General features: G+C 46.3%; 1 protein-coding gene across 1 annotated transcript in view; it reads left to right on the top strand.

The window, feature by feature from the left end:
- Nucleotides 1–3,038: 3,038 nt before the first annotated feature.
- Nucleotides 3,039–14,405, top strand: part of LOC146859664 (astacin-like metalloendopeptidase) — a 99,405-nt gene continuing 88,038 nt past the window's right edge. The window contains exons 1-2 of the mRNA XM_085646278.1: nt 3,039–3,162; nt 12,869–12,893. Of these exons, the coding sequence (XP_085502404.1) occupies nt 3,094–3,162; nt 12,869–12,893 (94 nt within the window). The 5' untranslated portion in view covers nt 3,039–3,093. The remainder of the gene's footprint in view (nt 3,163–12,868; nt 12,894–14,405) is intronic.

The raw sequence follows: 14,405 nt of genomic DNA on the forward strand, positions 1-14,405 counted from the left end.
ATCTCTATGATAACACACTATCTTTGTGGGGACTTGAACGTCACCATAATAACACACTATCTTTGTGGGGACTTGAACGTCACCATAATAACACACTATCTTTGTGGGGACTTGAACGTCACCATAATAACATGCCATCTCTGTGGGGACTTGAACATTCCTATAATTACACACAACCTCTGTGTGGACTTGAACATCATTAGCTTCACACTCTTTATAATTGGGTTGAAGCTTTGAATGTACACACTATTTCTATGGAGACTTAAACACAATGATCTTCACCCACTATCTCTGTGGGGACTTGAACATCTATTTTGGCAAAAATGTTATCAGCTAATCAAGCTCTGGGTTCCACTTGACCATATTCCTTTGTTCCATATGTTAATTTATTTGTGCTAGCTCCCTTATCTCCTAAGAATGCAGGCACTCATAAATAGGTTAGATACAGCTTTAAGTGTCTTTCAGCATGATATGATATTTTCTGGCACATTAACATAATCTGTGTTTACTGTATAGCCCTAGTATAAATGCCGCAATTCATATATGAATAGATTATAATGTTGTTTGTGTATATAGTTGATAAAATAATCATTTAGCCATGTGCCTTCGACTGTGTTCATAAATACAACAATAGGACAACCCAATCTTCCCCAAGGAACTGGGTATATTAAGTCAACAAACAATAGTAAACCTTGAGGATTTATTCACCTTATATTCATTACTTCAATAGTCACAATAGTGAGCTTCATTTCGAGGAACTCAGAAAAAGGAAGAAAATTACAAAATGACCACAGTTCATTTTTTGTAATATTTTATCAAAAAAGGTTTTTTAAGTTATTTGGTAAATTTCAATATTTTCATTCAATAGAGTAATGGAACACTCAATTTATCATTTCATGAATGGCAACACAACACTACTGTCTTGCTTGATGTCACATAAGCAGTAGTAAATGACACTTTTTACCCACAAATATGCGCCATTCACATTTGGCTATATATTGAAATCAATTGATTCAGACAATTATGATTTCTACTAACATCCAGTGATAATTATTTATATAAAAGAAGTGTCGTAGCGTCGACGTTTCGGTCTCTCTATTGAAAGATCAATCATCGAGACCATCTTCAGGACAAAAGTTGCACCATGAATTCCATCTTTAATTCGAAACTTTTCAGTCTGATTTAACAATTTTACAGCGTTCTTCAACGAGGGAAGCAAAGAGAGCGGCAACTCTCGTCTGCGCCTCTTTTTTTTCTTTTTTCTCAGTCCAACAGCTTGACTTTCCCCTGCCACATTCGCCAACAAATCCGAGCAGCCTGTATTCAATCACAAATAGTGTTACGGACTAAGTCCCCACAAGGATGGTAGCACGTGTTCAAGTCCCCACAAGGATGGTAGCACGTGTTCAAGTCCCCACAAGGATGGTAGCACGTGTTCAAGTCCCCACAAGGATGGTAGCACATGTTCAAGTCCCCACAAGGATGGTAGCACGTGTTCAAGTCCCCACAAGGATGGTGCTGTACGCACGATTAAATAACTATGGGGCAGATTTACAAGAAAGTGACGCATCTGTACAGATGCGTCACTTTCCCTGCGCCACACTTAGAAACCCTTGCGCCACCATAGATGCGCCGTATTTACAATACGGCGCACTATGGTGCAAGGATTGACAGATGCGTCAGAAATTCTGACGCATCTGTTGGCGGAAAAGTCACGCATTTGCTGGAGTCGCGTCGCAAGCACGACGCAACTCCAGCAATGCGTGTTGAGGTCTATTCCCACTACACTGCGTCACTACTTACGCCTGCTTGAAGCAGGCATAAGGTTTTGATGCAGTGGCGTCCTAAAAGTGGCGCAGTGAAATCTTGTAGATTTCACGGAGTCACTTTTACGAGGCCTTCCTGCGTGGGAACGTCCACCCTGCATACATTATACCTGACGCAGGTCTAATGTGACGCAGGGCTTTACAGCGTGACGCATCTCCCTAGATGCGTCACGTTGTAAATAGGCCGCATTGTTTGCGCTGCTGTTGCGTCAAAAAAAAGACGCAACGGCAGCGCAAAAGTCACGCAAGGGGCTTGTAAATTGCCCCTATATATTTGCAAGTTTGAAGCTGGATCCTGTGTCATGAATTTGTTCTTCCAACATTTTTCTGTTATTAATGTATTTTAAAAACATTGGGAAAGGTTAGATCCCACCAGGCAGGTATTCACACATAGTCCCCACAAGGATGGTAACACGTTTAGGGGGGGTGTTTGTGTATGTGTGTGTGTGTGTGTATATACAAACATATATATCGTTATGTTATTTTTCTACCAAAAAGCACAAAGATTGTTGAACCCAAATATAAATAATGTTTTAAACACAAAGAATTCGTGAACTCAGTCGTTTTCCTTTCACCTCTGCATATGTTATACTGCAAAAATACATTTAAACCTATTGCTTAATACAGTGTTTCTAGTCTCGTCACGCATTCCATACCATCGCTTTAGGGGAGTCGCAGACAGACGTGCAGTGACGTAGCTTCCAGAAGTTCATCTTCTTCTTGCTTCACACACATTCCTGTGCACTGTACACAGCAGCGATTGAGCGTTAAATACTCATTTAAACTTGCCCTGGTTTCCACCCCAGAGGGGGCCGTGCACTCTCTCATGTTCCTCTCGCCGTTTCTGTAACTAATCCTTTTCCCCATGTTCAAGTTTCTGCTGACCTGGCCGGGGAGTGACAGGTTCTGGCGATTTGAGACCACTTATGAGGCTCAAAGGTCACCTCATGACGCTCCGCTTTAGTGCACACCGTTCAGACTGACGCATGCTTAGGGCATGACCTCTGACCCATGGCCCCTGCAGGACCTGGGGGCTATCGATGGAGTTCTGCTGGGCGTGCAGCCGCACACGATTCTGGGCAGCAGGACGAATTTGTTGCTGTGGGGCTGTGAGATGACTGACGTCTAACCCCCCCCCCCCCACCCCCCTCCTCCTCCAACTGCTGGTATAAGGCCACCCCAAGACCCATGAGAGGTAGGAAAGGAGTGTGCAGGGGGCGAAGAGAAGGGACACTCCGAAGAGGACATCATCCCGAGACTGTCGACCATGGGCGTCCCCACAGCCGTCGCCATTGTGCTGTCTGTGCTGCATCTCACGCTGGGCAGACCCGTGGAGGTAAGGAGGGGGTGCCCCCCTTATATCTGACAGCTCACGCCCCCCAGAGAAGCAGCCACACTTTATGAAGTCTAGAGAGAGCTGGAGCGTCGCGGTTGGCCTGCTAGAGACACCTGACACCTGATGCGTGGCCTCCAGGCCTCCTCAGGGCTTGGGACCAGCGCTTAGTGAACTGATAACTGAATGATAAATCGAGGCGCTACGAAATGTGGCAGCCTGGAGTTGCATCCCCTGGTCCCGGCAGTGGGGTTTACAGTGTTTTTGATAACAGGCAGAGAGCTCTTGGAAAAAGATGGGCGCTGGAAGTGATAAGGGGTGCTCCAAGGGGTGGATCAGTGTGCTGGGGCTCCAGCGTGCGGATGAATCGTTGAATGCTGGAGGGAGGGGTGTGCCTGGGCTGTGTGCTGAACATGAGAGAGGGCTGCGCGGAGGGCACCTGGCAGGGTTACCAGCAGGGATTTGGTTGTAAACAAGTACATTTGCCAAGAAACATAGTGTTACGTCTGCTTCACACGGTGAGCTCACTCAATGGCGCACAATTACTTCAGTGGTGCACACACGGTCAGCACTGAAGCCAGGGCAATGCGCAGCGCTCCAGGTCCTCGTGAAGCACTTGTGGGAAGTGCACCGAGGCAACTGCCCCCTGGGAAAGGGCACATATTAATGCTCTGTTGTCATGAGCAAGATGTGTTTTTTTGCCATTTAGGAGTCATGGGCAGGTTGTGCTTAGAGGTGAGCCGTGCATGTGTGCACCGTGCACAGAGGAGGTATGCAGTTAGTGCATAGAGCTCAAATTTCTGTCAGATTTCGCTAGACTAATTCCACACTAATCCTGTTTGAGTTCCTGTGTAGAGTTCCGGAGTAGAGTGCTACCACTGAAAAACGATTTGGCACCTCATCAGGGGTAGAAAGCGCTACATAAATGCAAACCCTTCCCTCTTCTGTCCCACCACTCTCCTTCTTCAGTCCAAATAAACTCACATGTGCCCCACTCAAATTAATGTTACATCTCCCTATGCAAATCCCTATATAAAAAGGATCAGTGGTGAATTAGTTTTTGGCATGCAGAGTGGGGTGCTACTCGCCAAAAAGCGCAGCCATGATTCGGCAGAAGTAGTAAGCGCCATATACATGCAATTACAATTACAATAAAGCTGCATTGTGAATGTGTGCGCTGTGCACTCGAGGAAGTGTGAAGGCATCGCAGTGTGCGATGTGCACTTGAGGTGGTGTGCAGGTAGTGCATGGAACAGTATTGCTCACGAGTGCGTTGTGCACTCGAGGAGGTGTGCAGGTGCGCATAGAGCTGTGTTGTGCATTTGTGCACTTTACACATAAGGAGGTGTGCAGGTAGCTCATAGAGCTGTGTTGTGCATGTGTGCGCTGTGCACACGATGTGTGAATGTTGTGCATAGGGCTGCGTTGTACACGTTTGCATTGTGCACGCAAAGAGGTGTATAGGTTGCGAATAGTAGTGCGTTGTGCACATGGAGGTGCGAAGGTAGTGCGTAGAGCTGTGTTGTGCATGCGTGCACTTTGCACACAAGAGAGTGCGCGGGTAGTGCATGGAGCAGCGTCTTGAATGTGTGCACTGTGCACACGAAGAGGTGCGCTGGGAGCTCATAGAGCTGCATTGTGCATGCGTGCGCTGTGCGCAAGAGGTGTGCAGGTTGCACATAGGGCTGCTTCGTACACATGTGCACTATGCCCAATGGAGGTGTGCAGGTTGCGCATAGGGTTGCTTCGTACACGTGTGCACTATGCCCACATGGAGGTGTGCAGGTTGAGCATAGGGCTGCTTCGTACACGTGTGCACTATGCCCACATGGAGGTGTGCAGGTTGCGCAAAGGGCTGCGGCGTACACGTGTGCACTATGCCCACATGGAGGTGTGCAGGTTGCGCATAGGGCTGCGTCGTACACGTGTGCACTATGCCCACATGGAGGTGTGCAGGTTGCGCATAGGGCTGCTTCGTACACGTGTGCACTATGCCCACATGGAGGTGTGCAGGTTGTGCATAGGGCTGCGTTGTACACGTGTGCACTATGTCCACATGGAGGTGTGCAGGTTGCGCATAGGGCTGCGTTGTACACGTGTGCACTATGTCCACATGGATGGTGTGCAGGTTGCGCATAGGGCTGTGTTGTACACGTGTGCACTATGTCCACATGGAGGTGTGCAGGTTGTGCATAGGGCTGCGTTGTACACGTGCGCACTATGCCCACATGGAGGTGTGCAGGCTGCGCAAAGTACTGCGTCGTCATTTACCTCGCTCAGTGACAGGGGCACCTGTTGTAACCATAACCTCACATGAAGCTGGTAGTCAATCAATCCTATCTAGGTCCCTCAATGGGGCATATCTATTTGCAAGAGGAATGGAGGTACTCATATTTGGGCACACCTTTTGGGCATTGTCACATCTTTTCCTGAGAAAGACTTAAATTATGACTCTGGATCTTTGGTATTGGCCCCCGTCAGGATAGGAAATGCGACCTGGGATGGCCTGAATTCCTGGGATTGATTCTTGTCTTAGCTGACTGTGGATCATGGCCCTTGTGTGCGACAGGTGTGTTAAATTAACCACAGTACAATCCCCCACCTATCTTTTTTGTGGCACTCCCCACCCACCACACTCTTCTAGCCGTGATAACATGGGAGCTATTTGACATCCATTTAGGCATTTATCAAAGATCTGTCCAGCCAGTGGGTCACCTTATGTATCAGATCTACGGTTGTCTCCTTAGTGCCCCTTCTTGACAAGTGGAACACCCACCAAAATGGCCACTAAGGGTCCTGACTCGGGGGTAGGTTTAAAATATCAGCTCTTTCTTCCAGTTGGGAAGTGGGACTGGAGGAGTTTGGGCCCTGATTGGCCTGGGGATCTATCTGATCAGCAGATAAAAAACCCTTGCGAGGCTACTGCTATACGACTCCCCTCCTCCTTGTTGTATTTGGAAGCTCTCTGGCTCCATTGAAGCTTGTTTTTCCCAATGGTTGTTTTTTATGCTCTGGGTCTGGCTGCGAGCTGCCCCTGTGTTCTAAATTCTGGCCACTGCTGGCTTGCAGCCCATTGCTAGTTGAGGGTGCTACAGGTGCAAATCTACCCTGCTGTATATGCCCCGCTCCCTCCTTCATCCCAGTGAGCTCTAAAACATGGCTACAGGCTAAGTGGCGGGCGTAAATCTCATTAGACTGACAAAGCAAGGCTTCACCTTCTCGAGCCATGAGTTAATGGGAGCTAAAAGTATCTTTAGCAGATCTTCCATTTTTAGCAGCAGTTTTGACAGAGTCTGGCTTGAATCCACCTGATCTAGATCAAGGACAACTGGTACCGCGGACTTTTTGGGAGCCAGCGGGACTTTTTTCCCCCCTCCTCTTCTTTTTGACTGGCGGTTCCAACATAAATGTACCTTCCACTTAATTGCCCTCTGATAAGTGCCATCTCACTTTGTACATCTATTGACAAGGTGCCGCTGAGGGGTAATGGGCTATGTGGAAGATTAGTTATCTCCAGCGAAAGTCTCCTTTCGTTCAGGGCGATTTCATTCGACAAAACATTTGCTGCCCTGGCCAAGGACATATAAAGAGTAGTAACAGAACCCCCTCCACTTCTCGTGGGCATTGTTTGCTTTCTCTTTCCCATTGTCTTTCACAAACCATGCTATATGGAGCTCCACAGAACAATACCTTGAGTGAAAAATCCACGAAGCCCAAGGGTCACAGGGTTGGCCCAGTCCAGCCTCTTCCTGGCTCTGACAGGGGCAGACGGGCCTGCCCTTGGCCCGATCTTGGCACTGGCCCGCCTACGTGTGTCCCGTGCTGCGGGAGACTGCCGCGGTTCTTGTCTGCTCGCGTCAGCACAGGTGAGGGCTGGGGGACCGAATCCCACCCCAGCAGCAGCAAAAGCAACTTCTGTGGCGTCCCGCGCTGCGGGAGGCTGCCGTGGTTCTTGTCTGCAAGTGGGGCTCCTCCCCCTCGCTCGCATCAGCACAGGTGAGGCCATTTATTTTCAAGGGTCATACCCTGTTACAGCGACAGTGTCAGCATTTGTGGGCAACATGATTCTCACTCATGCTGATGGTGCTCTGCTAGATCACCATGCATGCCTTGGCGTGACCTACATATTGCAGCACACATAGGAAGAGGAAATCACCTCTTTCTATCTTTTTGTTAATTTTTTTTGTGCAGGAAGGTATACCTTCCTGCACAGAAACAATCTCCCCCCCAACAGGCATCCTTGCACCATGACGCAAGGGTGCCTGCATAACGCATGGCAGTCGATTGTACGCTGGAGCAGGGGAATGCACAGGGATGCGTCATATTGTTGTAAATATGACATATCCCTGTGTTTTGAAAGTGCCGCAGCGCGGCCCTGCCAAAGGTCTCGCAGTGCCGCACTGCAGCATTTTCTTGTAAATAAGCCCCACTGTTTTTCATGTAGCTTACGTAGACTGTAGGTTTAGGACTGTGTTCCCATGCACATACTATGTGGCTCACTTCACGGTCATCATACAATGAGTGGACTCTACTATAGTCCACATGTATGAGGCTGTACAATTGGCTAGCTGTAGGAGAGAGACACAAACACAGTCATAGCACAGTCTATGTTTCCACACCATGTTAGTTGTTGCTGGTAAAGGAGGACTATTTGCTACAGGTAGTTGGCATTCACACTGTTTTGTATGGGGGAACAACCTTTACAACGCAACTTTTACAACGCACTACACTTACAACGCATTTTTTACAACGCACAATCCATTACAACGCATGACATTACAACGCAGGACACTACAACGCATTTTTAAAAACTACCTTTACAACGCATTCCATTACAACGCATACTACCATTACAACGCATACCATTACAACGCATAATATAGTAATTTTTACCCCTATACTATCCAACACTTACCCTACTGTTGCACCCCCTGGAGTTAGAATAGTAATTTTTACCCCAATACTATCCAACACTTACTCTACTGTTGCACCCCCTGGAGTTAGAATAGTAATTTTTACCCCTATACTATCCAACACTTACCCTACTGTTGCACCCCCTGGAGTTAGAATAGTAATTTTTACCCCTATACTATCCAACACTTACTCTACTGTTGCACCCACTGGAGTTAGAATAGTAATTTTTACCCCTATACTATCCAACACTTACCCTACTGTTGCACCCCCTGGAGTTAGAATAGTAATTTTTACCCCTATACTATCCAACACTTACTCTACTGTTGCACCCCCTGGAGTTAGAATAGTAATTTTTACCCCTATACTATCCAACACTTACCCTACTGTTGCACCCCCTGGAGTTAGAATAGTAATTTTTACCCCTATACTATCGAACACTTACCCTACTGTTGCACCCCCTGGAGTTAGAATAGTAACTTTTACCCCTATACTAGCCAACATTTACCCTACTGTTGCACCCCCTGGAGTTAGAATAGTAATTTTTAACCCTATACTATCCAACACTTACCCTACTGTTGCACCCCCTGGAGTTAGAATAGTAATCTTTACCCCTATACTATCCAACACTTACCCTACTGTTGCACCCCCTGGAGTTAGAATAGTAACTTTTACCCCTATACTAGCCAACATTTACCCTACTGTTGCACCCCCTGGAGTTAGAATAGTAATTTTTAACCCTATACTATCCAACACTTACCCTACTGTTGCACCCCCTGGAGTTAGAATAGTAATTTTTACCCCTATACTATCTAATACTTACCTTAAATGCAATTTAATATTATGCGTTGTAATGGTATGCGTTGTAAAGGTAGTATGCGTTGTAATGGAAATGCGTTGTAAAGGTAGTTTTTAAAAATGCGTTGTAGTGTCCTGCGTTGTAATGTCATGCGTTGTAATGGATTGTGCGTTGTAAAAAATGCGTTGTAAGTGCATGCGTTGTAAAAGTGTGCGTTGTAACGACATACATCCTTTTGTATGTACTAGATGTTGTTCAATGCTGTTTGTTACACATAGGTATATACATTTTCTGTTTGACAATTAGTAGCAGATGTTATTTAAAAGTTTGGATGTTTACTCTGACTATGGAATAAAAATGCATACATGCATACACAGCGGTCGTGCTCATATATTAATTTACAAATATATGTACACAGTTACCTGCCATTATTTTGTGATGTCAAATAAGTCACTTATGCATCAATGAAATAATTGTTAATAATATGCTTTCTCCGTCGTGTTGTGGCCACTGATGAAACGGTTCGATGTGGCTCATATTCTACCTCATTCTCATCGTCCAGCGGTTCCTTCTCCTCATTGCCATCTGCCCATGGTACATTTGTCCTGATACAAATATTGTGCAATATGCAGCAAACAAGAATCATCTTGCACACTATTTGTGCAAGTACAGCAATCGGCCCCCAGACATATCCAGGCTCCTGAAGCGGGATTTTAGTGTGCCGAATGTCGGCTCAACTGTCAACTGGGTTCTGCTTAGAGCGTGATTGTATCTCTGCTGGGGTTCTGTCTGTTTCTTTTAAGAGGAGTCATCACCCATGGCTCCAGAGCATATCCTTGGTCAGCTGCAACGACAGGAGGGGTAAAAGGGGTTAAGAGTCATGACAGGGGAAGGCCCCACATTCATGTCCAGTCGGTTATGTGTCCTCAATGATTCATACACCTTGGTGTCTGTAAGAGACGTGCTATGATGCAAGTAGGAATTGGATAATACCAGCACTGTGTTACACATACAGGTGTGCTGTCCTCTGTGATTCACTTACCATTTGTCATACTTGTGAGTGCCAAAGCCACGACAGTGATGATTTGTCACCAGTAAGGGGAGTAAATTAGCCATTGAGTAGACACATTTCTCACAGTAATCTATTGTGTCTGTTATTGTCTCCCATTGCCATTCCTGAACTGACACCTGTCTGATTTTGCAACCTGTAGCTGTAGCAGGTGATGTGGCGTACTTCAGTCACACATATTTGGTAGTGAGAGTTGGAGTCAATGTTGTTCAATGTGTACTGCCATGTGAAGGATAGTGAGTGGATATCAATGGGACATGACAGTGTACACATGGCAGTGCTCAGTGTCCACTATGTTGAAAGTACACAAAGGGTTTGAGATATGTGGGAATCTTGCACTGTACCGTGCAACCGGTAGACTGACTACACCCCAGTGCCACAGTGCTTGGGGACAGCGTAGGATATACTTTCCTCATCATTCTGCGTCCAGGGTTCATTGGCTGCTCTGGCAAAAAATCAGCAGCATTGCTCCAGAGGACTGGTAGAGTGGTTTGTGCACTGCTAAACCATGTGCACATCGGATGTGATGTATGTATGAAATGAGTGATGTTATGTAGCATGGTAGACACGATCTTGTGAGGTTATAATATGACTACAGTTCTCAGCTTCATAGGTCTGGGATACTTCACATGCCTCGTGACCATGGATTTACCTGTGGACACACAGACTAAAGCCAGGGAATCCCTTCCTTCAACACAGTGTTTGGACGCAGCTTTTCACATAGTGCTGCATTGGTGAGGCTCTTTCACGCTATTGAATGAACACACACGGCCTCATATAGCAGTTATTGCTGCTGGGCAGCACTGGATGTTATCTGGCTACACTGACTTGCATCCAAAGTAAAGGGCTGGAATGAGCCATATTCCTAACATACATCACATCCATGCTTTGTCTACAGCTGCACTATCACATAGTAGTGACTAGCATAACATCCCCCATTGCACCATAGTGCATGAGTAAGCATTGTGTCCTCAAATAACTTAAGGCTTTGAGGGGGATAATCCTGTACCAAATGCAAAACATCTATGCTTTTTCCTCCTTCTATATGTCCTGCGGAATGCAGGACACATCATATTTGGACATGACCAAGAGACATGGTTATGTATCCTCAATTCATGTCCCCTTCAGATGCAAACTATTTACAACCAGTCCTAGAGTCCCTGAACTTTGGATATGTGGAAATGTGTGAGATCTGCATGGGAAAAGACACTGCAAGGCCCATGAAACACATCCTTAACGTAGGGTGAATGAATGCTGCACTTTGCTCTGGCTTGCCTTACTTCTTATTTATGAGGCCAGGCAAGGGCACGCAGGCTGACTTTGCATTGCCTTGTTGATATGAGTTGGAGTCAGGCTGACTTTGCATTGCCTTGTTGATATGAGTTGGAGTCAGGCTGACTTTGCATTGCCTTGTTGATATGAGTTGGAGTCAGGCTGACTTTACATTGCCTTGTTGATATGAGTTGGAGTCAGGCTGACTTTGCATTGCCTTGTTGATATGAGTTGGAGTCAGGCTGACTTTGCATTGCCTTGTTGATATGAGTTGGAGTCAGGCTGACTTTACATTGCCTTGTTGATATGAGTTGGAGTCAGGCTGACTTTGCATTGCCTTGTTGATATGACTTGGAGTCAGACTGACTTTGCATTGCCTTGTTGATATGAGTTGGAGTCAGGCTGACTTTGCATTGCCTTGTTGATATGAGTTGGAGTTAGGCTGACTTTGCATTGCCTTGTTGATATGAGTTGGAATCCTGCTTCACCGGAGCATCATGAACAGTGATGCTACAGCAGTGCAATTCACTTGTACATGTGGCCCACAGTGGAGTAGGTGGTTTCAACATGTGTTACTTAAAGGATTTTGTTGCACATATGCCATGAAGTATGGTACAAGTATCTAGGCCCACACCTTCTACATCTGCACTGTCTCATTCAACCCAACAATAATATGACAATGCATTCCAAAGTAGTTGACTGCCATGTGGTCTGTCTTGTGCTTGAGAAGTACTTACCAACCAGTAGGCCATTCCCATATGTCTCATTCTGGAAGCGCTCTTTGATAGTGGAATACCAGAAGATGAAGGAATCATGAACACTACCCGGGTACTTTGTGAGGACATTGATGAAGAGGCCCAGATGGTCCATGATTGCATGCACGTTTATAGAATGCATGTGTTTCCTATTGCAGTACAGGTGTGATGTAGCTGCTGGAGGCACAAGTCGCACATGGGCGCAGTCCATTGCCCCCAACACACATGGAAATCTTGCAATGGCATAAAAGCCTTGCTTTTTTTTCCTGTTAGTTCTGCTTTGTGTTGGGGAAGTAGAGGTATTGGGGTGTGAGGCTTATAATGGCATCCAGGATGGAGCAGAGAAACCTAGAGACGGATGCCTGGGATATTCCTGCCACTCTTGCTGTGGTCGGAAAGTTCCAGATGCCAGCATGTATAGGACAGCCAGTAGCTTGGCCTGCAGAGAGATGTTGGTGCACCGCTGGGGATGTTGGATGCAGCCTTGGTGTAATCTGGTGCAGAAGGCAGACAATGGACTCCCTCCTGAGCCTGTACATGGCAAAGACCTCCCCTCCCTGAGGTAATGAGGGTTGTCATCTGGTAGTATGTCTCCTCCTATCTCTTGTACCTATGTGAACCTCAATTCCCTGTGGTGAGTTAGAGGACTGATGTGTGCCTCAGAGCCTCGTGGTCAGAGTTGCTAGCCCGCTACTTTGGCTTTGTGTAAATTCAGAAAAAGTGCTCCTGCCATATGGGCAGAAGAGCTTTCAGCATAATATCCCATCTTATGCAGGGAACGTTCTGGCCTGTTTTTTGCCTTGAGAGCTGCCGGCTTAAAATACTGTCTGGTTGAGCTTAAACTAAAAACTATTGAATTATGTAGGTACAGATTGTAATACATCTCTCTTGTTTCCTATACAGTTGACCATCAGTGAGCAAATAACTGGTAAGCAAACAAGAATACCTTTACACAAGAAATGTACATTGAATGTCGTTGCTGATAAAAAGTTTTTATTTTACCTTTGAAACCTAAATTGTACTCTAGTGGCTCAGGTTGTAAACAACATATTCTCTCCCTTAGCTCTGTCCATAGACTCTCATGCCAACATACAACCATGTAGCTCCCCCCATTCCCTCAGTCTCTGTGTCAAAATCTCCCATGTTTCCATTGGTTGTATTGTTTATGAGCATCTTAGATATCACAGGGTGGCTCAAATGTCTTCCTATCATCATCCATCCGGCAATCCAGACATTGCCAGCATTCATGCCACCGACGCATTCGTATACTCTGGTTCACCTGTGGTCTGCGAGTTTTGCAAGTCTGCCAGAATAGATGCCCATGCTCTAAGATTGTCTTCAAGTTTTTTATCCTTTCGGACATGCTCCATTCAGACCACTTCCGCAGTCGCCCACTCACACATGTCTTTCAGCCATGCCTCAGCCCACGGGGGCGTGAGGTGCATTCACACTATTACAATGCTTTTTTTTTGCTGTTACCAATCCCAACAGTACAAATCTTTGGCTTGAATTTTTATTTTTGGGGCAGAAAGCAGCCCCTGTAACACCGTTCAAACCTCTCTGGGCACCACCCAACCTGTAGCTCCTTCTAAACATGCAAGTATAGTCTCCCGTAGGGTGTCAGGTTTGGACAGGTCCATGCTTTATTTAGAAATTCAGCCTCAATTGTTCCACAACGGAGGCACACACTGGAGTGGTCCGGGTAGATTCTACTTAGGATCCGCGGGGTAAGGTATGCCTGATGTATAAATTGCATTAAACGAGTTTCAATCGAGCATTAGAGATTACACCCGGACCCCCTCATGGACTCTTATCCATTTGCGCTTCGTTAGAGGTTTCCCAACTATAGCATCCCACTTCGCTTGCACAGGAAGAGTCCCTCCTGTAAGGTCATCACAGAGGGTCTAGCATAGATGAGACACCAGTTGTCTACCAACGGCCATAGAGAGCATTAGTTTCAGTATATTAGGAAGGACGCCAAATCTCCTGAGCCATGTGTGAGATCTTCTCATATTGCAAGAACTGCCCCGTTCCCAGAGCGAAGGAGGCCTCTGCCTCCCCTGCGTTATAAAGTGTTCTACAGCAGTGTTGATAAAGGGAAACCCTGACAGGTGCCACAGCCTAGTGCAAATGATTTAGAGACTATTCCCTCAGCCCGTATTTGGGCTACCGGGGCAGTATAGAGCAGTTGAACTCATTTGAGGAAACCGAGCCCACCCCAATCTGCTGCATAACCAACCAGATACACAACAATTCCAGAGCATCAAAGCCTTGCTCTATGTCGCGGAGTGCCAGGGCATAATCATCTTCCATGAGGCATGGAGCATGCCAGACATGCGCTAAGTGCCGTAAATTATGAGTGGTGCTGCTTCTCTGGAGGAATCCGGCCTGATCTTTGTATATAAAGTTAGGCATATGCGGAAGGAGTCGGGCTGCCAGA

The sequence above is a fragment of the Triturus cristatus genome, chromosome 3_1 (assembly GCF_964204655.1).
Source record: "Triturus cristatus chromosome 3_1, aTriCri1.1, whole genome shotgun sequence".
NCBI classification, from domain to species: Eukaryota; Metazoa; Chordata; class Amphibia; order Caudata; family Salamandridae; genus Triturus; species Triturus cristatus.